We start from the raw sequence: 23,762 nt of genomic DNA, 5'->3' as shown, positions 1-23,762 counted from the left end.
CATTTTGGTTTCTGCCCTAGCATAACACAGCTGATTCAAATAACCAACTGATCAAGCTTTGATTATTTGAATCAGTTGTGTAGTGCTAGGGCAGAAACCAAAACGTGCACCCAGGTAGTGTCCCAGGACTGAGTTTGAGAACCTATATCAGGTTATGTACGGATAACCAGAAAAAAGGCTGACCATGAGTGTGTATTAAAGACTAACACAGCACGGATGCATTGCTTCATTTTACTAACCTTATTGTCAATTCTGTTTATCACAGCCAAAAGTATTTGTGTAGTAAGCGTTTGACAATGAAAAACATCCGTTACCATACATGGTGATGATATGCATGGATATGTTATCAGTAGCATTGCATGTCATTTGTACAACAGAAATACCACAAAAGGCACCCAGGAGTACATTTTGCCCTACTATGTTTACACTAGCCTCTATTATTCAAACATGGAGGTTACAAAGAGAACACTGCAGGCAGAGTTTGGATGTTGCAGGGTTGACATGTTGGCTGTGTGCCTGCTGCTCTGAATTACCCTTCTAATCTGTCATTCTTTGGGAAGAACAAGATGCTCAGGAAGTAGCTCCAGAGCTGGGGCTTCAATTATTTTAGCCACGAGGGGGCAGTGGCTGCCCAACTTCACTTGGCTGCAGATAACTGTTCAGGCTACAGACAGTCTGTTGACCTGCTAACTGCTCAGTGCCTTCCAGGAGACACCATTGAAGAAGGGGTGACACTTGATGTCACTCACTCCACCGCCTCCAGAGCCCAAACGATAACCAGCGTCAAACTGCAGAAGCTGTGGCACACACAATAGTCACTCATTCAGAAAGCCAATTTGAGTTTGTACAATGTGTGTGGCTGTGAGTATCTGTGGTCGCAGGCTAGCAGCATGTGTGTATATGTCTACGGTATTTACACTACCGGTCATGTGTGTAATGGGACTCAGGCCTTACCTCAGTGAGCAGGGAGGCAGCTGCAGTACTCAGGTGGTCTGGGATCAGAAGCTGGGTGTGAGAATGTACCCCGGCTGGGTGGAACTGCCACAGGGGCTGGATGCACAGGAACAGGCATACAGTTTCAACAAGGACTTGATAATGGTACCAACACAGATACACTATCAACAGATCAGTTGGCAGCACTCTAATCAATATACATATACACATTTGGATTGAAAAAACTTTACTATGACAGATGGCAAGATTCTGGCCTCTTTTTTTTTCTCCAAAGGATTATTCAATACAAATGTTATTTACCATTCCTGTAAGAAGTTCAAATAGCAATGCCCCCAAACTCCACCAATCACAAGCCTCTGTGATTTTGGACACACCTCCAATCTCTATTGGCAAACAACAAACAGAACTGTTATTAACAGGTTTCATGTTGGATCAAACTAAATGTCTGATTCTCACCACTAGAAGGCACTTTAGGGTAGCAGCCATATGTGGAACTGTTGTGACAGGTTTACTGAATAAACAGTGTTTCCACCTGGGGCACAGTACATCTGGTCCATAGCTTCAGAGTTGGTTTCTGACTGAACTTCACTCCACTGGCCAAAGAATGTCAGGCAGACCTTACCTGTTGAGAAACATGACAATATGTCACAATCAAAGTTTGTTGAGTTTTCAAGACTCAACTCATGCCAAAAACTGAGACCTTACGGAGTTAAAGTGATTTAGGTGACTAACCGATGCTGGTAAGCAGGATGTTCTTTGGGTTGAGGTCACGGCACATGACACCTTGCTGGTGAAGACTCTCCAGGGCCAGGAGGATCTGAGCTCCCAACAAACGCACCTCTGCCTCAGGCAGCCCCCAACAGCCCTGCCAGACCCCGTCTCTCCCTCTGGAGGTCTTGGCTGGGAACTTGGGCTGGTGGCACCAGCCCTCCACCTCAATGATCTGATCCTGATCCTGACCCTGTCCATCTGATCCATTTGACATCAGGAAAGCATTCATGTCCTCCTTCCGACACTGTGGGGAGGCCCCTGTGGGGCCAGGGGTGTTGGGGTCACACAGTGATCCTTTCTCTTGGGGGATGTCCTTACTCACAGGGCTCAGCTCCCAGCCCTCCTCCACTTCCTCCCCTGGCTCTCTGCAAGGGGGCCCCACATGATACTTTGCCCCTGTGAGGGCCAGGGAGATGCCTGCCTGGTTCCCCTGCTTTGTCCCAGCACTGAGACAGCGAGGGAGGGAAGGGGGGTGAGAGATCCATGAGGATGTCCTCATGACCTTCAGCTTGTCTACTGTAGAGGGACAAACAGCTCTGCCAGGCTGGGAAGTCTCTGTGTCCCCGCTTACTAAGTTCACAATGCTCTTTTCAGTAGTGTGATGGTTTACCTGCTCTTCCTGCCCTCTCTCCTGGTGTGTGGATATCTCTACACCCACAGTGTTCTCAAGGTCTCCACCTGAAACACTGCCTTGGTGAGAGCCATAGGAGGTCAAAGTTGCCATCTCACTAGCCTGGCTTTGATTATGGAGGGGTAATTGCAATGTATTGGGAACATAACTATTCTGTGAATACAAACTGATAGAATGATTCTTCAAGTTCACTGTTGACCCTGTCCCACCAGAAGAGGTCTGAGTTGTTAGAGGTACAGGTTTACCTGCAGCTATATCTGAGTCACTCTCACAATTCTGTGTCGGATCAGCAGCCTTCCACACCACGTCAAAATCTAAACTGGATTCTATTTCTTCTGTTCCAGTGGCCTTCCCAGAAGGCTCAGAGGTGACATCAGGAACCTGATGGATGCACAGATGACTAGGAAGAGCAGGCTTGTCCTGAGTTTCAGAGTGCAAACACTGACTGTGGCATGCTGGATGGATATGGGGACTGATGTCTGTCCTCATTGGTCCAGATAAAGAGGGCTGTGGCGCTGTAGACCTTGAGTTGTTCTGCAGCCTGCAGCCTGTCTCCCCGCAGTACGAGTGGGTCCTACAGCCTTCCAGACGGTGCTGAGCCTCATGCCAAGATGCAGGGGAGTCTGTGTCTGGGCTCTCCTCGTTCTCCCTCTCCAGGAGAGGGGTTGTCCCTGTGCCCCCTCTGTCATTCTGCTGATAGTCTGAGCTGATGGTAGGGGAGGTGTAGCTGTTCTTCAGTTTGATCCTGTGCTGGCTGGGAATGTAGCATTCTGGGTGCTCCTTGGCTCGGTCGTTCCTGACCTTGGACAGTTTGGAGAAAAGCTTCCCACCTGCAGAGCATAGAAAAGTCAATACATCATAAGACAACAGTCGTTTTTCTTTATTTTAATTCAGCTATTTTTTCTAATCTCCTTAGCATCCTTGACCCAAAATGGCTGAAGAGTGCAACCATCAACAACAAAAAATGTAACTGTAGGTCCACTGCTATGCCATGGACATAAATCTCCCTTTGCATGGCGATGGGCTAGGTAACAGCATCAGCTACATCTCGCATACTGCAGGGCTGGCAGTCAGAGCCTGTGTTCAGCTCACCTTGAACATGCTCCAGATGCAGGTACACAGCATCCTCACTGACATAGTATCTCAGCAGCTTCACCATATAGGGGACGCCCTGGGGGATGATAGTGGGCTGGTCCCGGCTCTCCCAGCTCGACTTGGGCAGGCTCTGAGAGGACAGCGCAATAGAACAACACATTTATTACTATGCTGTTACTATTACCTTGGTCAAAATACAACTTCTCTACTGTAATACACATTGTTCTCTTAATCTAGTCTTAATCTGTGTCTATAGTTAATTGACAAAAACAGAAATCTAAAAACGAATCTCTACAAAAGCTGGCTCTTCTCTAGCACTGTTTATACCTGGTTCTAACACGCGTCCTTTGTCCTGATCTTGTCCACATTCTGATTGTGAAGACAGGTGTAGACGATTAAAAGACACATTGTGATCCGATTGTGATCAGATCTTCCTGCCCACTTACGGAGGTAGTCAGGCATGCATTGTGTCTGGATATCGCTAGTGTAAACAGATCTGGATAGTGAAACCATTTATATCCTCATTATCGCACCCTGTAAAATCCTTGACAGGTGGCACTACTGACTTATGGCATCAAAATGTGTCTTAAAATAAATACATAAATATTATTTTGAAAGTATATCCATCAAATAATTTAAATACAGGGAGAGACCAGGAAATCTGGTCACAATGTGGACACAGTTGTCGTTTAAAAAAATACATTTTAATACCATATGTAGACACATTTCTCAAGATCTGGGCACAATCAGAATGTGGACAAGATTAAGACATATGATGCATGATAGTGCCAGGTGTAAACGAGACTACTGAGACCTGCGCCTTAGAGACCCTGCTACAATATTTTCCAATAACAACTCTCTGGTTACGGAAATCAGAGGGGCATTTGCACTAAGAGGGTCAGAGTGGAGGGCTTTTAGCCAAATCAATGGTGAAGGATACTCAAGACTGAGAGTATTCCCATTGACTGGGCTGCCACAGAATGGCTGGCAGGGGACCAGACAGTACAACAGCCATCTGTGCACTGGATATGCATCTACACAGATAGACAGCTGCACTGTTTCTACTACATGTCTGCCACTCTGTCCTCTGACATACTGTATTGGTAGTGTTAAGTTCAGACGTAAGTACTTACTTTAACAACACATTTCTCCTTTGTAATCAGGCTTTGGACAATCAGGACCTTGGAGAGAAGACATACATTTTATTTTAGTTTAAATAGAACATAGTAGTAGTATGTTATTAGATGGTTGTGACATTTTAGGACGAGGTACTATTTGCTTAGGTAAGCATCATGTTTGTCACTAGATCTATAAGACATGATGTATGTGTATGTGACCAATAAAATGTGATTTGGTTAATAAAGGGTTAACTACAGCCAGGATGTATGTTCAAGAGATTATCATCAGTCTAACAAAACATTATAGTACCCATGTCTGGTTGAGAGCAGTGAGTGTAAAAACTTCCTTACCTTATCGATGATCCCCACCACTTTACACATCTCCAGATCCTCCACTGGGCAGCTCAGGTGTCTGATTGGCCGGAATCTCAGACTACTGTAACCCTGGTGATAAAAAGAGATTACAAATCAGTACAGGACAGATAACAGCGAGGTGGACACGTGTCTTTGTGTTTAATTCAGATCTGAAATGTTCAAGGATCTCAAGGATTAGTTACAATCTTAGAACAGATATTAGCATGTTGCATAAGAGAGAGGGGGAGAGAGAACGCCCAGGCGGCCAGTGCGAGGCATCCTGGCAGATATAATGTGATCTTCTCGCGTAGTGTAACGGAGGGAGATGGGGTTGTTGTGCTGGTCTGTAGCCCATCTCCAGAGAGAGGCTGTAAGCAGCACATACTGGTTGCTTTGAGGATGTGACTCAGGCTTTCCCAGAAGGAAATTATTCAGAGAGGTGCTAACATGAATAGCACCTAACCACCTCTTCAATAAACAGACTAGACATATAAATCAACACAGGAGTGAAAAGCTGGAAAATGAGTGTCCAGTTCCCTGAGTAACATGGATGATCAGAGTGGGTTGATTTCCATCGATAAGATTTGCACAGTATTATGGAATGTTCATCTTGTCAAAATGAGGGTTCAAAGGTCATCTTCTTACCCCTACGTGAGAGTTCCCCTTCCCCAGGTTGTCCTGCAGGTGGGAGATAAAGATTTCCTCGGCCCTCTTCAGATACTGAGTAGTCTTCCTCTTCACTGCCTCGCGGCGCTCCTTGTTAGGGTCCACTGGAAGACAGACCAACTACATCAGACCTCAGTTTTCTCCCTCTCACACAATGGAGAAACCTCACTCCACTAAACTGAAACTGAAATAACCTCATCATTCAAACGCTTCTGTTTGAATATAGCTCACATACTTCACTAGCACAGCAGAGAGAATATCCGGCATGCTTTACCAGTATGGACATCTTTCTCTGACCTTGGCTTTCTGACTTCCTGTTTTTCATAGGAATGATTTAATTCTGCTTTACAATGGATGAATCATGAGCAGATAAATCCATATGTTCCTGTTTCATGCCGCATGACTTGTTCTCACTGTGTTGAGTAGCTAGAGTCTGTAGCGACTTAACCTGCACTATTCAATATCACCCTAACCAGAACCCTACATGTTGACAGAATACTCTAGAATACAGTAGATTTACCACTGTACCTTGAACTCCATTGAGCAACAGGTCAACCCCATTCTTGTAGTAGCTGAAGGCAGCTTCATAGTCTTCACTGACCTCCCTGTCCAGAGCCATGCGGATCTGCTTGGCTGCCTCCACCAGGTAGTCTCTCTTGGCCATGGCTGTCCTGGCTCGGCACTGTGAAAGTCCAGACGGGCCTAGCAGCCACACAACAGAGTGTACCGTACTATATGTAATCACACTGACCTGTATGTCCTAGGAGGGGTCATAACACGACCAGCCAACGCTAAGACTTTCCTCTCTTTAAGGGAAGTTCCTAAGAATAATCCTTATGATGGCAATGAATAATTGATCAAATCTTCCAGAGATGGTTAACTACCAAAAGCCTAGATTTCCCCAGGGCTACAGTAAATCCCTTAATTAGTCACTTGTCTGAGAAAAACATGACGGCAAAGCACGAAACAGAGTAAAGTGAAAGTAATGTGACCAATAATAGACTGTTTCTGTTCCTCTCCCCTTACAGGCAGCTGGTGGCACTGCAATTGGGGAGGAAGGAAGGGAAGGGGGGATACCTAGTCAGTTGTACGACGGGCTCATAGTAATGGCTGGAAAGGAATACATGGAATGGTGTCAAACATTGGAAACCATATGTTTGATACCATTCCAGTCGTCCCATTCCAGCCATTATTATGAGCCATCCTCCCCTCACCAGCCTCTTCGTCAGATCATAAGCATGTGGAGTGTCTCACCTTTTCTCCCTGGTCCTATCAGCAGTGGGACTCATCTCTGGCAGCAGTTAGTCGGCTCACTGGGGGGTTATCCTCCTCGACTTGAAGGTTAACGTCTTTGTTTTCAAGCATGATGATACGAACCTGGGTCAACAGAGAGTTCAGTTTTTACATCAGTAGAGCACAGGAAGTGAGTATGAGTGTGCAGCTCCGGTACTATTGCTGATGAATAAACACTGTCAGTGCTGCAGGGGTGGTGAGGAGGAAGGATGACTCAAAGTACTTACAGTGCCTTCGGAAAGTATTCAGACCCCTGTACTTCTTCCACATTTTGTTATTTTGCAGCCTTATTCTAAAATTGATTAAATTGTTTTTTTTCTCATCAATCTACACACAACACCCTATAATGACAAAAGCAAAAACAGAATTTAAGAAATGTTTGCTAATTTATAAAAATAAAGAAACAAAATAACATTTACATAAGTAATCAGACCCTTTAATGAGTACTTTGTTGAAGCACCTTTGGCAGCGATTACAGCATTGAGTCTTCTTGGGTATGATGCTACCAGCTTGGCACACCTGTATTTGGGGAGTTTCTCCCATTCTTCTCTGCAGATCCTCTTAAGCTCTGTCAGGTTGGATGGGGAGCATTGCTGCACAGCTTTTTTCAGGTCTCTCCAGAGACATTAGATTGGGTTCAAGTCCAGGCTCTGGCTGGGCCACTCAAGGACATTCAGAGACTTGTCCCAAAGCCACTCCTGCATTGTCTTGACTGTGTACTTAGGGTCGTTGTCCTGTTGGAAGATGAACCAGGGGGGCGGAGCTAGCATGTTGGAGTGAACGGCTGCGTGTGAGAGGCTCCTGCAACTTTTTTGCGAAATAATCTAACTTAACCTACTTTATGATACTTTTTACAACAAACGTTTCTTTCTAATACAACATCGTAACTTTCTGTGTAAAAATGCCGAGTAATAAGCGACCAAAGGACAATAAATCCACATCGGAGGCCTACTCCACACCAAACAACGAGACAGACATGGCGGAAGGCACAGGCAACAACGTGACACTTAAAGAACTTACCCAGGCTTTGGGAGAACTACGTGTTGCTTTAGCTGAGGATCTTAAGGCTACTATTGCTGAACTGGACACCAAAATCGAGGGCACCATTCGAGCGGTCGCTTCGCAGGGCCAGAGTATTGTGGACCTTGAGAGGGCTTCTGAATTCAGCGCTGGTAGGATCGACGAGTTAGAGAAGCTGTGCTCGTCACTACAGGGTACTGTGCAGAGGCTTTCTGTGAAAGTGGTCGACCTGGAGGGCCGTTCCAGACGTAATAACCTTCGCGTTGTTGGTCTGGCAGAGGGGGTAGAGGCGGGCTCTCGCCCCACCGACTTCTTCGCCAAGCTATTGAAGGATGCAATGGGATCGGACGTTTTGGCTTCGGACCCCCAGCTGGACCGTGCACATCGCGCCCCTGTCCCAGTGCCTGGACCGGGTCAACGCCCTCGCCCAGTAATCATCTGTTGTCACAGTTTCAAGACCAAGGATCTTATCCTGCGCGAGGCCCGAATGAGGGGCAACCTGTTACATAAAGGGCACCCCTTCCGTGTCTATGATGATTATGCGCCCGATGTGGCAAAGGACCGTGGCGGCTACAGAGATGTCATGGCCAAACTCTACAAACTCCATCTTCGCCCAGCCTTGCTCTTCCCTGCAAGACTAAGAATTACCCCGCCCTCTGGTGAGAAGATTTGGCTCTCCTCGGTTTTGGACGCAGAGAAGTTTATCCGGGAACATACGCCAATCCCCCGTACAGGTTAGAGTGCCTTGTCATTGTGTGTTAGGGTCTGCTCATGGAATCGAATCCATACTAAACCATAACGGGTGAAACCGTATTGAACGGTCTCAACAAGGGCTACCGAACATGTAAGATGCTGTGGAGGGTGGTCTTGGCTCTCAATTAAAGTCACTTTCATTCTGGCTGTGTTCAGAGCGATGCCTATTTAGGATGCCTTCCAGGTTTGATCATTGACACTTTCGGATGAATATACTTATATTCCCCCCATTTTTTTTTGTTTCGTTATTTATTTTTTAATTCTTACATTTATTGTTATTACAATACCATTTATTTAAAGCTTGTAGGGGACTGGGTGTGATGGTGGGGAAGGGGCAGACACAGACACCTGGATAGCAAGTGGATGTTTTGTGCCGTTCTGCCTTTGATATAGCCGAGGGCCGCTCTCCCGATTAGATCCCTACCAGCCCTCTGTAGTGTCTAGGTAGGTGTGCGTACATATAATTATTATTTGTACTTTATAATTATTTTCTCTTAGCATGTTACTATTATGTATGTGTATATTTTAAATTAGTGTAGATTATTACTCTGGGGCATGAATGTTTCTGTATGTATGTGTATATGCGCATATGTAGATATGTATGGGTGTGTGTGTGTGTGTATATGTATATATATATATTTTTAAATATATACCTTTATATGTATTTTTTGGGGATGTGTGTGTGTGTGTGTGTTTGTATGTATGTATGTATGTATGTATGTATGTATGTATGTATGTATGTATGTATGTATGTATGTATGTGTGTGTGTGTGTGTGTGTGTGTGTGTATGTATGTATGTATATATATATATATATGTGTGTATATGTATGTATGTGTATATGTGTATGTATATATATATATATATATATATATATATATATGTATATGGGTAAGTATGTGTATGTGTGTGTATGTATACATGTATATAACCTTTTTATTTATTTATTTTCTGACTGGGGGATACGTTTAATTTAGAAAAATTCTTGTTTCCGATCTAACCCACAATATGTAAATGTACGGCTGTCTAAGTTGGTTGCTGATGGTTCATGTTTAGACCGGCAGTGCTTAGCAAAATAATCTTGTGATGCTATATCTTGCTTATCTCAGGGATAGATAGACCCAAGATGACGCTTAAGTGCGCAATATGTTTAGGTTGCAACTTATTCTCTTTAGGTTTATTAGATGCTAATTGGACACTTTATTCGCGGGAGCCTCCTCAGTTCATATGTTAGTAGAAGTTCTAGGATAGTGAGAGATGAACGTACAGTTGGGATTTTATTTTTGTTTCACCTCTTGTTCGAGGTCGCGCCGTGCTTTTTTGGCATCGGCCAGACAATGTGTTTATTATTTTTATTTTATTTTCTCTCCTATTTGTGTATGCCTGTTAAAGGTGGGTTGAGCGGGGGGGTAAATAGTGGGGAAAGTAGGGGAACAGGGTGGGAAGTAAAGGGGCTTGCAGGGGGGGAGGGGCTGGTTGGATACTGCTTGGGTGTAGCTGCTACATATGCTGATCGTGATGGTTTGGTGCGCTTTCTTACCTTTTTATTGAGTTACAAGTTATGCAGGCCACCATAGGAACTACAAATGAGAGGGGGGCGGGGCTCACATTCACTTCCTGGAATGTCAAGGGCTTAAACGAACCAATTAAGAGAGGCAAGGTCCTAGCCCACTTGAAAGCACTCTCGTCTGATATCATATTTTTGCAAGAAACCCATCTGAAAAATAATTCTCACAGCAGACTTAAATGTAGGTGGGTGGGGCAAGTGTATCACTCTAACTTCTCTGCCAAAACGAGAGGCACAGCGATTCTGGTACGGAAAGGAATTCCCTTTCTACATAAAACCACTATTGTGGATAAAGAGGGTCGTTATGTGATCGTAAAAGGAGAGATCCACTCTACTTCTGTAACTCTACTAAATATCTATGGGCCAAACATTGATAACCCCTCTTTTTTCAAAAGAGTCCTTGCCCTGATTCCAGATATCTCCCATACTAACCTGATCATTGGAGGGGACCTTAACTGCGTGCTAGACCAATATTTGGACAGATCCTCTACCCGGCGAACCCCCACCTCCTATTCAAGTGAATTCTTGAATACCTACATAAAGAATTCTAACTTATTTGATATATGGAGGATCACTAACCCTACGGGCAGGGAATACTCCTTTCACTCTCATGTTCACAATGTTTATACTCGAATTGACTACTTTTTGGTTGATGCTAAACTACTCCCCTATACCTGTAATGTGAAGTATCATGATATTATAATCTCGGACCACAGTCCACTCACCTTCTCCCTGAGATTGGGTGACATGGTACCAAACGAGAGGGTCTGGAGGTTAAATCCTCAGCTCCTCACAGAACCAACATTCTGTGAACATCTTAAAGACCAAATAACATTTTTCTTTGATACCAACGACAACACAGAGACTTCCCCAGCATTACTGTGGGAAACACTTAAGGCTTATTTGAGAGGCTGTATCATCTCCTATCAGACTGCCAGGAGTAGGCAAAACAAGGGAAAATTGGTAGAACTGGAGGGACAAATTCACTTACTGGATAGGGAGAATGCTAGACATCCATCTATGGAGAAACATAAAAAAATTACCTCTTTAAAATTTGAATATAATCAGACTCTCTCAGCTAAAATTGCTAAATCTTTTCTCTACGCCAAGCTAAAATATTTTGAGTTTGGTGACAAACCACACAAATTACTCGCCAGACAACTTCGAAAAATTGTGAGTGACCGAATGATTCACAAAGTTAAGTCTGCATCTGGGGAATTACTCTCTTCCCCCAAAGACATCAATGACAGATTCCGTCAGTTTTATGAGACTCTATATACATCTAAAGCCGATTCTAACCCCTTAATTATGCAAAACTTTTTGGATGACTGTAATCTTCCTGCCCTGAACCAGGAAGATTCTAACTTCCTGAATAAGGAAATATCTCTTGAAGAAATTCGAGAAACAATCAAAACTCTAAAGAGTGGCAAGACCCCGGGCCCAGATGGATACCCGGGTGAATTCTATAAAATATTCAGCAACATGCTCTCTCCCTACCTGCACAAAATGTTGGTTCAGTCCAGAGAGGATGGAGCTCTCCCATCTACTTTGGATGAAGCATTCATTACAGTTATACATAAGAAGGGTAAAGATCCGCAAGAGGTAGGGTCGTACAGACCAATATCCCTCCTCAATGCAGACCAAAAGATTTTAGCAAAAACCCTGGCTAACAGGCTTGGCACTTTAATTGGCAAACTGGTCCATTCGGACCAGACCGGCTTTATCCCGAACAGAAACTCATTCTTCAATCTCAGGCGCCTCTTCAACATTATGTATTCTCAGAGGTTACCAAACATGGACCTTGCCGTTATATCTCTTGACGCCGAGAAGGCTTTTGACCAAGTTGAGTGGTCCTATCTATTCAAAGTCCTACAGAAATTTAATATTGGAGATGGGTTCATAGTGATTAAGTCAAAACAGAAAATGTGTGTCAGTCTGTTTCTTGTGAAAACAGTGAACAACTTGTGAACATTTCTGAATTATAATATATGGTGCAGAGCCAGTTTCCTCACCCCAGATTAACCCAAGTTCTGGAATAAAGTGCACTTTCAATAAATTGGATCCAGCTTTTATATAGGAACCCCTGTGCGAGAATACTCACTAACCAATCATTGTCGCCCCGATTTAACCTCTACAGAGGGACAAGGCAGGGTTGTGCGCTGTCGCCTATGCTCTTCGCCCTAATCATTGAACCTCTCGCTCAGACGATTAGATCTGATGCAGCAATACACGGCTATAATACTAAAGATACTCTAAATAAGATTTCCCTATACGCAGATGACATTCTCCTCTATGTAACAGAACCCCAAGCTAGTATTCCAGCTATTCTTGATGTGATTAATTTGTTTGGTACCTTCTCGGGATACAGAATAAATTGGAACAAGAGTGAATTAATGCCCATACGGTTACAAAACACCTCCTGGCTAGAACATCTTCCACTTAAGTTATCTTCAGAAAAATGTACCTATCTAGGAATTGTAGTTACCAAACAATATTCCTTACTATTTAAAGAGAATTTCCCCTCGCTGATGCAAAAACTAAAAACAAACATACAATTTTGGAGAACTCTCCCAATTTCTCTGCTCGGAAGAATTAATGCCATTAAAATGGTCTTCCTCCCACAACTGCTCTACCTATACCAGAACATCCCAGTATTCATACCTAAATCCTTTCATAAACAACTGGACTCAATTATCAATCCTTTCATCTGGGATTATAAAACACACAGGATAGGTAAAAAACACCTCTGCAAATCCAAGATGGAAGGAGGATTGTTTCTCCCAAATTTTATATTTTATTATTGGGCCGCTAACCTCCGTGCGGTTACGTTTTTGCTGGATGACGCACGTCCGTCACCCACCTGGCTTAGTATGGAGCGTGAGGAGTGTCACCCCTTCTCTATTGGTGCTGTGATTTTGTCGCCTGTCAATCTGGAGAGGTCACTTTATCGTAACAATCCTATTATACATTGCACAGTCCGAATCTGGAAGCAAATTAAAACCCACTTTGAGCTTAGACCAATGTCATTCATGCTCCCTGTTGCCAGGAACCCCTCCTTTGCCCCCTCCAACCTTGATAACACCTTTGAGCAATGGGGAGAGTTGGGGATAAGTACCATAGGGGATTTATATATAGAAGGGACCTTTGCTTCCTTTGAGTTGCTGAGGGAAACTTATAATCTTCCCAGAAATAACTTTTTCAGATACCTACAAATCAGAGACTATGTTAGGAAACACCTCCCAACATTTGGGAACGCTAAGCCTTCCATGTTTGACGGATGCATAAAAACATCCCCCACCTCAGACAAACTGATATCTCGTTTATATGACTCTTTTCAATCGGTTAGCACACCCTCTACAGAGGCCATTAAGGCAAAATGGGAGGAAGAACTAGGGACTGACATTTCGATGGCAGACTGGGAAGATAGCTTGGAGTATATCCACACCTGCTCCATTAACTCCAGACATCGGCTCATACAATTCAAGGTATTACACAGATTACACTATTCCAAAACCAAACTGCATAGGATATTTCCTGATACATCCCCTTTGTGTGATAAATGTCAGGCTGCACAGGGTACACTTCTCCACTGCTTTGCCCTATGCTCTAGCTTGCATGGTTACTGGTGTGGAATTTTTAGGATCCTCTCTGAAGTTCTGAAAACTTCAATTGACCCAGACCCGCTTCTGATAATCCTGGGAGTGTCTGATTCCCTAATCGGACTAACCAACCCCCAAAAACAACTCATCTCTTACAGTCTCATTTCGGCAAAAAAACTAATCTTGTTGTTCTGGAAAAAGAGGGAAGCGCCCACTACCAAATTATGGCTCAGCGAATTGGCAAACACTGTACACTTAGAAAGGATTAGATATATTCTGAACAATAAATTATTAACATTTGATCAGATCTGGCAGCCTTTACTCTCTTACTTGGACCATTCGGCGCTGTGAATTTGTACTTTTTAACGCACTCTCCATTGTAATATTTTAATCCACCTCTGGGCAGCATGTGTTGGCACCGCCACCCGAGCAGCGGGGAGGGGTATAAGGGGAAGGGATAAGGGGGGGGGGGGTGACACCCACCCTCTTTCTTTCTACCTGTCCTTGTTTTGTATGTCTTGTTTTGTAATAATTGTTTTGTACCCAGAACTCTGGATCTTTTTATTTCTGTCTGCTCTTTTATGTTTAGTTAAAAATTGTATACCTGCCTTTCATACCTATACACCATTCCTGTGTGTGTTCAATAAAAAATATTTGAACGGAAGATGAACCAGAGTGAGGTCCTGAGCACTCTGGAGTAAGTTTTCATCAAGGATCTCTCTGTACTTTGCTCCATTCATCTTTGCCTCGATCCTGACTAGTCTCCCAGTCCCTGCCACTGAAAAACATACCCACAGCATCATGCTGCCACCACCATGCTTCATTGTAGGGATGGTGCCAACTTTCCTCCAGACTTGACGCTTGGCATTCAGGCCAATCTTGTTTAACATGGTCTGAGTCTTTACGCGCCTTTTGGCAAACTCCAAGCGGGCTGTCATGTGCCTTTTACTGAGGAGTGGCTTCCGTCTGGCCACTCTACCATAAGGCCTGATTGGTGGAGTGCTGCAGAGGTGGTTGTCCTTCTGGAAGGTTCTCCCATCCCCACAGAGGAACTCTGGAGCTCTGTCAGAGTGACCATCGGGTTCTTGGTCACCTCCCTGACCAAAGCCCTTATCCCGTTTGCTCAGTTTGGCCCTGTGGCCAGGCTTAGGAAGAGTCTTGGTGGTTCCAAACTTTTTCTATTTAAAAATGATGGAGGCCACTGTGTTCTTGGGGAACTTCAATGCTGCAGAAATGTTTTGGTACCCTTCCCCAGATCTGTGCCTCAACACAATCCTGTCTCAGAACTCTACAGATAATTCCTTCAACCTCATGGCTTGGTTTTTGCTCTGACATGCACTGTCAACTCTGGGACCTTTTATAGACAGGTGTGTCTTTCCAAATCATGTCCAATCAATTGAATTTACCACAGATGGACTCAAATCAAGTTGTCAAAACACCTCAAGGATGATCAATGGAAACAGGATGCACCTGAGCTCAATTTTGAGTCTCATAGCAAAGGGTCTGAATACTTATGTAAATCAGGTATTTCTGTTTTTTATTTTTAATACATTTGCAAAAAAATACATTTTTTACTTTAATCTAAAAAAAAACATGTGTTTATGTTGAATTAACGTGGGAAACGTAGATTTGTAAAAAATAATCAATCTAAGGGCATTTTGTCTTTTTTTTCCACCAAACTTTTAACTTAAATCCAATGACAGTGATTTTTTTGTTGTTGATTTGTCATTGAATTTACGTTAGTTGACTACTGAACCAAATGTAAATCAAAACTAGACGTTTAAATGACGACGTATTTGCCTTGTGGGTACATATTACCGCCCGAAAGCTGTGGGCAGATCCCTGTCAGAGGATTTATAAATGCAATCATAGTAGCTCTTAGCTCTTAGCATACCACAAAAGTGCACAATGAAAATGTGCTGATGCCTTACTACAGTATCATTGTGACATGGGGTTAGTTTTGTATCCCACTCACATACACTCTTTATCATTCCTCATACAGTCTAATGAGGGGAAGTCATAGTGTGTCTGTTGTTGAGAATCAGTCAGCCTCCTGCAGTATTTCCATGTTACATGCACCAATATCCTTGATACTAACGACAAACATTATGTCAGCGTAGAGACAAGCCAGAACACACAAGATTAACAATATAATAATCCCATTTGTTTGTCTGCAATGGATAGACATGCTTGCATCATACATTCATCTTGGTCGCCACATGACAGACAGCACATGCACACATATATCCTACCTGATGTGATCAGAGCATGCCCCCTAGACCTACTGCCCCAGCAGCAGCCTTCGTCCTCAGCAGCCTCCCTCTGCACAGATATCAGGAAAAGGAGGAGAGTTCAGCGAGACTGCCTATTGGCTTGAAATGATGTACGGTGGTACCATTAGCCACGAGGAACTTAACTTCCCCCGTCTCATCCTGACAGATGCAATATTTAAAGAGACGGGGCTGTCAGATGGGACAATGAGACAGATATTTTACTGGATGTATAAATGTGAAGCATCCGCTTGGCGTTTCCACTGAGGGGAAACCCACTGGCGCGCAGTGGGAGAAGATGGAACGAGATGGATTTTGGCCGACATTCTGCTCATTTTCTCATCGATGAAACATTTGATATCAATACAGTTTCATTTTCGGAAAACTACAATATGTTATGAACAGAGTGGACTAAGATTTGTACACTTTGGCCTTTGCAAAAGTTTTTTAAAATCGCGTTGTTTAGGAGTGCAAAAACGAAATGAGTTATTGCACAGGCGCACTTCAAAGAGTAGGCGTTCCTTTACGGAAATATGCAGATGATGCTAAAACGCACCAATGGGATGTCGCTAACTCGTGCTTGGCTCTGTCCCCTCCTTGCGTGTTCTGCCCACTATGGCTCATTTGTTCCGCTTGAAAACGACAGGCTGTTGTCTATCTTGGTTGGTTTAGTTTATAAAAATATTCGGTTCTGTTTTTGTCTTGCTGTTGTCTCCAGACCGTTTTCTATTTCAGATAGATTTGGCAATTTATTACAGTATAATGTTGTATCCACATTTGAATTAGTCAATGGATTTGTACAACAATGACCTGAAACCATAAGAATAAAACAATGTGCATGGTTCATTGTTGTACATGCAGTGAATGGATGCTATGTGGCCTCACCCTGCCTGCTTAGTCTAATCTGCTCTGATTTGGTCCTCAGTAACAGTTGGATCCAGACTCTTGCTGGAGCACAAAGGGGAGGGCCACCCCAGGGGAGGGCTTGCTTACAGAGAAGCAAGGCGGAAGCCCCAGCCTGAGCCCAAGGAGGAGAGCTGGGAAGGGGAGGGGGAGGGGGTGTGAGAGAGTAAACCACAGCCCAGCCCAAAGCTAGGGTGGGAGGGGTCTGATATCATACTGGGGATGAGTCATATTGTGGTACTAGTTATACGGAGTGACTCATATTCTACTGAAAAATAAGGGGTGGGATACTGCATCCCTATACTCTTTCTCATTGGACTACCTTAGGTAATGGGGGGGAATCTAACACAGTTGGCTGGGTATTTTAATCATTATGGTAATAATGAACATTTTTATTTTCAATCCAACTTAAAATGATCTGAACTACAACACAAACAGATTCAATGCTTCAGTTTGATTTTATTTCAGAAATTCAAGGGACATGAGTTTTGAATGCAACTCAGTGCATCAGACAAAGTAATGAGTATTTATTCAGTCAAAGCCCCATGCTGTCAGAGAGTCATTTCAGTCATGATACGATAGACCAGAGGGAGGCTCTAGTTTTTGCTAAACGTGACACTATAAGACACATAGTAGCCCTTGTTGTACATGTAGAGTTTCTGGTCAATAGGGTTTAGTGCATGTTTATATATTCATCCTGAAACTTCTCAAATGGAATGCCAAGGTAGTACTCCTGCTCTGTTTTGGTGTCATAAGAGTAGAAGATCTCCTCTGTGTGAACATCTACTGGTCTGGTAGCATAGAGTACCCCACACACCATGAAGGCATTGCCTACCAACGCTTTGTACACATTGATATTTCACAGCTCCTCTATGCCAAACTCAACCTCGTTTACTTTGGCAATGACCGTTTTACCCTTGGATTCATCGGTGGCATAGGTTACACATAGCCCATTTTCATCATTCTCATGTTCTGATTGGCTGAGTAACTGTATGAGAATGTTGCACTGGCCTTTTTAATTACTCTATAGTCATATTTGGATGTGGTCAAATTCAGTTTAACCATGCTGAATGGGCTGTTTTTCTAATAATACAGGGTGTTACCATGAACAATGTAATTGTTGCCGGTACCCTGCTATCCATTTGGCAAGTTATGTTGTTTAAATTAATTAATTAAAACCAGATTTTGATAGTCGGAGTAAAGTACAAAGTTATGCACTGAGGCATTGCTATAGGCACCATACCAATACATTGATTCAAAGCCACGATTGGGTTTTGAGCCTTTTCCATCACCCCCCAAATCTGTAGCCCGCATTCAAGTTCACATTCAGTTGGCTGATCACTGGCTTCCCTACACTGGCAATGCCTTTATGGTTGCAGGAGCCTGGGGGAAACATAAATAGCTATTAATAATATATAAGACAAACAAATCCACAAACTACTGGCTTTGAAATAATGATACAATATGTTAACAATGCCACCATCACAGAGGCTTCTTACTAATATCTGGGTTTGTCCCTCCTCTTGGTTCTTCTGGCTCTCCTCCAGCTTCTTCTGCAGTTTTCCAAACTCAAAACGGATCACCTCCAGGTTACTCTTGTCATAGCTCTCCAGGTGGTTCACAATCAGGCTCATGTTGTGAGTCTATGGATGCATGTGTACAAAGAACAAATAGGTAATTTGTTCCATATAGCAACATTCCTCTCATGATATTAGCTGTCACTTATTTATAATGCCAATGCCAGTCATTAATAGTCATTCAGCTATGTCTGTCTACCTATCACCCATTTACCCCAGTGTACAGGCTGTCGAACATAGGTGAGGAGGAGTTGAAGGATTCCTTCAGCTGTGTCACCAACAATTCAAACTCTCTCAGCTCAATCCTGAGAAGCTCGAAATCCAGTTGGATGTACTTATCAGGGCCGCTCTCACTGAACTTCACAGTGGTGGCTCACTCAAGTAGTAAACTAGCTCTCTTTTTGGAAGTATCTCTAACTGTCAAGGTTTAGTGGAAGGAGAAAATGAGAGTCCCTTAACAGCCAAGCCACTGCAGGGCAAAGGAGAGGCAGGAGCACTAGAAACAGAGCCATCTTGTATCCAGTGTTGTTCTGGTGTGGCTCCTTGTCCGTCTGTTCTGGGTTTTTAAAGACCCGCTCCTATCAGCTAATAAGAAACTTCTTCCCATAATTACTGCTGTTTCTTAAGAGACTACCTTCAATTCTTGAGGAATTATATGCAGACATCCTTGTTTGCGTGTAATAAAATACTCAAGTACAATTTTTGAAATCTGTCTCATCATTTTATTGATCACAATAATTCTGTGGACATGGAGTGCATAAAAAACAGGGCATATGGACAGTTTTTTCAGTTATGAAGACATGTTATTGATGGCATATGGTAGATGGCACCTGATATTATCAACTACATAACTGGATTTTACTATTAGTCATCAACAATGTGGCAGGATATTATATGTTGAGATAAGCATAGTATAATAAAGTATTTTCATCTTTATTCCAATGATATAGCCTAGCAAGTTCCATCACACAATTCCACAAGTATTATGCTAACCTTTTTTCTCCCCCTGAGACTTTAGATTATGCTGGTAAGAAGTATAGGTGCTGAAGATATGCGTTATAATGTGATTGACAATTAATAAAGCCAATGTTTCTGCTGTCGCGGAGAATGTATTCACGGGCTGCATATTACGGCTCAATCGGAATGCGGATCATCCGCGATGCTTCGGCGATACAGACTGAATCGCGCGCCTGTACACGAACTACGTTTAAATAGTTAACGCTTAAGCCACTTTCCATAGTTCGAATCCATACTGTATTGCTAACAAAATAAATGGTCAAAGAGGCCAAAAGAGGATTGGGTCTGTGTTCAACATGGTGTGACCATAGTAATTTTTAGATAAGACAAGGAACAGACAAATGTTGTTCTCAAGACTTTGCAGTAGCCAATCCTTGCAAAATGTCACATATTGTACAAGTTTTATTTTCTATATGTTTAGATATCAATAATGAGCAGACTAAGTATTCTCAATAATGAAGTGTGTTACTGTTCATTAATTCCTAACAATGTACTGCATATTGAGAGAGATTCTCCTCTAAAACAGCATCACAAACCCCCTCTGTGATGTTGGTGAGTGAGACTGTTTAGTACCTGTAGTAGGCCTACATGAAAATTAACAAGACAGTCTAGAGACAGAAAATGTATTGGCATCTGACTTTATGTTTGGCACCGAATTTGTTTTTCAGCATAAGGGACCCATTTAAAGTATTTTATATGAGATACACCGTTTCATGCTTATTAGCCACAACTGACCTTCATTCGGCTGACTCTAGGGTCTAGTATACACCTCATTATACAGATGCTGATGTAGACTGAAGACTGAAGGAATCATAATACTGTAATACAATGAAGACAGTACTATTTCAGATGGAATATCAAAAGTAAACACAACGAGAATGCTTACGAGATTTATTTAAAATCAACACAATGTGCATGAAATCGGATATTCTATATAATCAGAGCAACTACAAAAGAGATTAAATCTGATTTGAGTATAACGAGTTTCAATATGAGAGATGCCACAATAGGCCCTTTATCTGACCAAGGGGTGTGTTGTGTTTACAGTGGCCTGGTTGTCAAACCAGAGATGATAGTTGACATAGTAGGCATCATTGTACATGTAGAGTTTCTGATCAGTGGGGTTGTAGTCCAGGTTGACATACTTGTCCTGGAACCACTCAAATGGAATACTCATGTAGCTCTCTTGTTTTATCTTGGTGTCATAAGTATAAAATATTTCCTCATAGTGAATGTCAACTGTTCTGACAGCATAGAAGACCCCACACACCATGAAGGCATTGCTCACAGATGGTTTGTACACACTGGTTTCCCACAACCCCTCTATACCGAATGATGGCATGAATTTTAGCAATGACCATTTTACCCTTGGATTCCTCTGTAGCATAGGTCACTTTACAGCCCATTCTCATCAGCAGCAAAGTCTAGATTCAGATTGGGTGAGTGACTGTACGATAATCTGGTGCTAGCCTTTGCAATGACCTTGTACTCATATTTCATAGTAGTAAAATTCAGTTTGGCCATGCTAAATGGATTGTTCAATTGATAATACAGGGTGTTATCACAAACAATGAAGTTGTTACCAGTTCCATACCAGCTACTTGACAAGCTTTGGTGTTTAAATGGAGTTCTCAAACCAAGATTTTGTAGCTACTGTAAAATCTCATGTCAACAATTGAGGCACCACTATACCCAGAGTACCAGTATTGAGATTCAGAACCATGCACAGGCTTAGAATCTTTCCCCCAGCCTCCCCATTTGAAGCCAGCAAGTGGGCATTCAGTTGACTGACAATGGGCTTGCTGACTCTGGTTATACCTCCGGGCTCACAGGACCCTGAGAAAAGAGGGTAAAGTCAGTGACATCAAAGATGCAATGGTCTACAAATGTTTTGGCATGAGGCGGGTGTGTATCACCATCAATTCAAAACCGAATCAGCCTTTATTTGTCACAAGCGCCGAATACAACAAGTGCAGACCTTACCGTGAAATGCAAATAATAGAAAGTAACTGTAACGGGTGTCGTCGGAAGGAAGAGACCAAGGCGCAGCGTTCTTAGAGTTCCACATAATTTAATCACGAAGTGAAACTAAAACAGGACAAAACAATAACGAATACAACGACCGACCAGCTTCGATGTGCAAACTCCCTGCACACAAACAAAGAACAAGATCCCACACAGAAAGAGGGAAAAGGGCAGCCTAAGTATGATCCCCAATCAGAGACAACTATAGACAGCTGCCTCTGATTGGGAACCACACTCGGCCAGAAACAAAGAAACACAAAACCTAGAAATACAGAACATAGAATGCCCACCCAAATCACACCTGACCAAAACAAAATAGAGGCATAAAAAGGATCTCTAAGGTCAGGGCGTGACAGTAACGAGGCTATATACAGGGGGTACCGGTACTGAGTCAGTGTGCGGGGGTACAGGTTAGTTGAGGTAATTTGTACATGTAGGTAGGGGTGAAGTGATTGTGCATAGATAGACCACAAAGGAGACCATAAAAGTAGTCTTAAATGTTGGGGTTGAAGATCTAATTTCGGCGCTTCTCACACTCCTCCAGTTTGAGCTGTATGTTGATGTACTCACGACAGGTCACCAACACCAGGTTCTTATCGTATCTCTCCAGCTTGGTCACGATCACCACCATGGAGGAGATCTGTGAGAACACAGATAAACAACCATAAGACCAGAAGTTTAAGTCCTTCAAAAGATACATGTCTGAAGTGAAAAGTAGACATGGTCATGGTTTATAGCTGTATCGTGGCCAGATGAGTTGTTGGGGACAATCTTCGGGTAGTTACCTGCTGGTGCAGAGACTCAAAGACGGTAGTGGAGGTTTGTATGGAGCCCAGGAGCTCCTGTACCAGAGCCTCCAACTGTTTGATCTGCACCTTCCCCTCCTGCATGTAGGCCTCACTGTACGCATCAGGGTTCTTCTCCATCAGCTCCACCAGTACTGTCAGGTTCACTATCCTCTCTGCATACACTGTCAGCTTGCTCTCATATGTCTCAAACTGGAGGGGAGGGATATTTTATATACAAATTACCGTATAAGCCATATTATAATAGGCAAACTGAGCTACTGTTAAGGAAAGAGTAGGTCATCAGAACCCGCGCTTATTGCTCAATCTTTATAGCTTAGCTATAGTTCTATGATGGTACTCCTTGTATATAATCTCCTTATTGTTCTTTTATTGTGTTACCATTTCCTTTTTTGCAAATTGTTCTTACTTTTTAAAACTCTGCATTGTTGGGAAAGGGCTCATAAGTAAGCATTTCACGGTAAAGTCTACCTGTTGTATTCCGCGCATGTGGCAAATAAAATGTGATTTGATGATAGGATGTATGGTGTATAGTGTGTCAGACAGTGATAGGCCATTATAACCACCATTATAACCATCTATGTGACTCCATACTGGTGTACCTTGCTCATTTCCATCTCCAGCTTGTGGTTGATCTGCACAGGAGGACCAACTCTCCCAATGGGAAGGTGGAGCCGGGCAGGAAAGCCTCACAGGAACACTTCCCCCCTCCATCCTCCATCCCATTCCTCTCACTCCACAGGCCTACAGGCTGCGAACAAGGCAAATAAACAAGTCACCTCTATAGGCATCAGTTAGTATGAGAGAGATGCACCAGAATCACATCACACGTACCCCAAAAGCCAAGGTGGTTCTCAGGAGAGCTAAGACAAACAGAGGGGAAATCATTCTGGAGTAGTCGAGGTGGTTATGATTCAGACCTGTTGGTCCGCAGACGTATAAAGCCTGTCATATCTCAGAGAAAATCAGCACCTGTGTCCTTCACACCCACTCCATTAAAGATACACGTCACAGAGTATCTAGACTCCTTTTACAACTGTGAGACGTCAGTTATCTTTGACAAGCAGATTCTAACTGCTAAGATATGTTTAGTCCAGGGATGTCAAAATGGTGTGGTATTATGATTTCCCCAGTTGATTCATGGGTGTGCATCTACATCTGGGTACTTTACCAGACATTATGAAAAGAGCTATGGTCTGAGCAGGATCTTTGCCAAGCCTGGCCCTAAATGATACTGTGTATCTTAAATAACAGAGGTCATGCTATTGAGCTAAGGCACATTCATTTAAATATCATCATCTCATCTAATTTAACTGGGTGAGAATAAAGTTGGCATGAAACGTG

The 23,762-nt window shown here is 43.0% G+C and overlaps 1 protein-coding gene and 2 pseudogenes across 3 annotated transcripts; all 3 read right to left on the bottom strand.

Moving 5' to 3' along the window:
- Positions 1–217: 217 nt before the first annotated feature.
- On the bottom strand, positions 218–16,575 carry LOC129812881 (ribosomal protein S6 kinase-like 1). Of its 3 annotated transcripts, none has more exons than XM_055864835.1 (12): positions 16,073–16,575; positions 6,844–6,966; positions 6,118–6,291; positions 5,569–5,693; positions 4,921–5,013; positions 4,585–4,632; positions 3,449–3,581; positions 1,687–3,186; positions 1,487–1,576; positions 1,255–1,337; positions 955–1,050; positions 218–797 (listed from the first exon to the last, which is right to left on the bottom strand). In XM_055864835.1, exons 3-12 carry the CDS (start codon positions 6,251–6,253, stop codon positions 687–689), a joined length of 2,415 nt encoding a protein of 804 aa, XP_055720810.1. In that variant the 5' UTR covers positions 6,254–6,291; positions 6,844–6,966; positions 16,073–16,575; the 3' UTR covers positions 218–686. The 3 variants fall into 3 exon arrangements, with proteins under 3 accessions (XP_055720810.1, XP_055720811.1, XP_055720812.1); XM_055864836.1 differs by having other exon boundaries at positions 6,191–6,291; XM_055864837.1 differs by lacking the exon at positions 6,118–6,291 and having other exon boundaries at positions 16,073–16,574.
- A 1,014-nt stretch (positions 16,576–17,589) lies between these two features.
- On the bottom strand, positions 17,590–20,328 carry LOC129813347 (olfactomedin-4-like; annotated as a pseudogene).
- Positions 20,329–20,581: 253 nt separating this feature from the next.
- On the bottom strand, positions 20,582–23,306 carry LOC129813429 (olfactomedin-4-like; annotated as a pseudogene).
- Positions 23,307–23,762: the final 456 nt, after the last annotated feature.

This window comes from Salvelinus fontinalis, chromosome 16 (genome assembly GCF_029448725.1).
Source record: "Salvelinus fontinalis isolate EN_2023a chromosome 16, ASM2944872v1, whole genome shotgun sequence".
NCBI classification, from domain to species: Eukaryota; Metazoa; Chordata; class Actinopteri; order Salmoniformes; family Salmonidae; genus Salvelinus; species Salvelinus fontinalis.
This window is presented reverse-complemented; position numbering and strand designations above follow the sequence as displayed.

Coding starts and splice junctions, on each gene's coding strand:
- LOC129812881 (XM_055864835.1), bottom strand. CDS start 6,253: ATGGCCAAGAGAGACTACCTGGTGGAGGCAGCCAAGCAGATCCGCATG. Junction 5,694..6,117: donor GTTGCTCAATGGAGTTCAAG/GTACAGTGGTAA, acceptor TCTGTCTTCCAG/TGGACCCTAACAAGGAGCGC. Junction 3,187..3,448: donor GCATCTGGAGCATGTTCAAG/GTGAGCTGAACA, acceptor TATGCTCTGCAG/GTGGGAAGCTTTTCTCCAAA.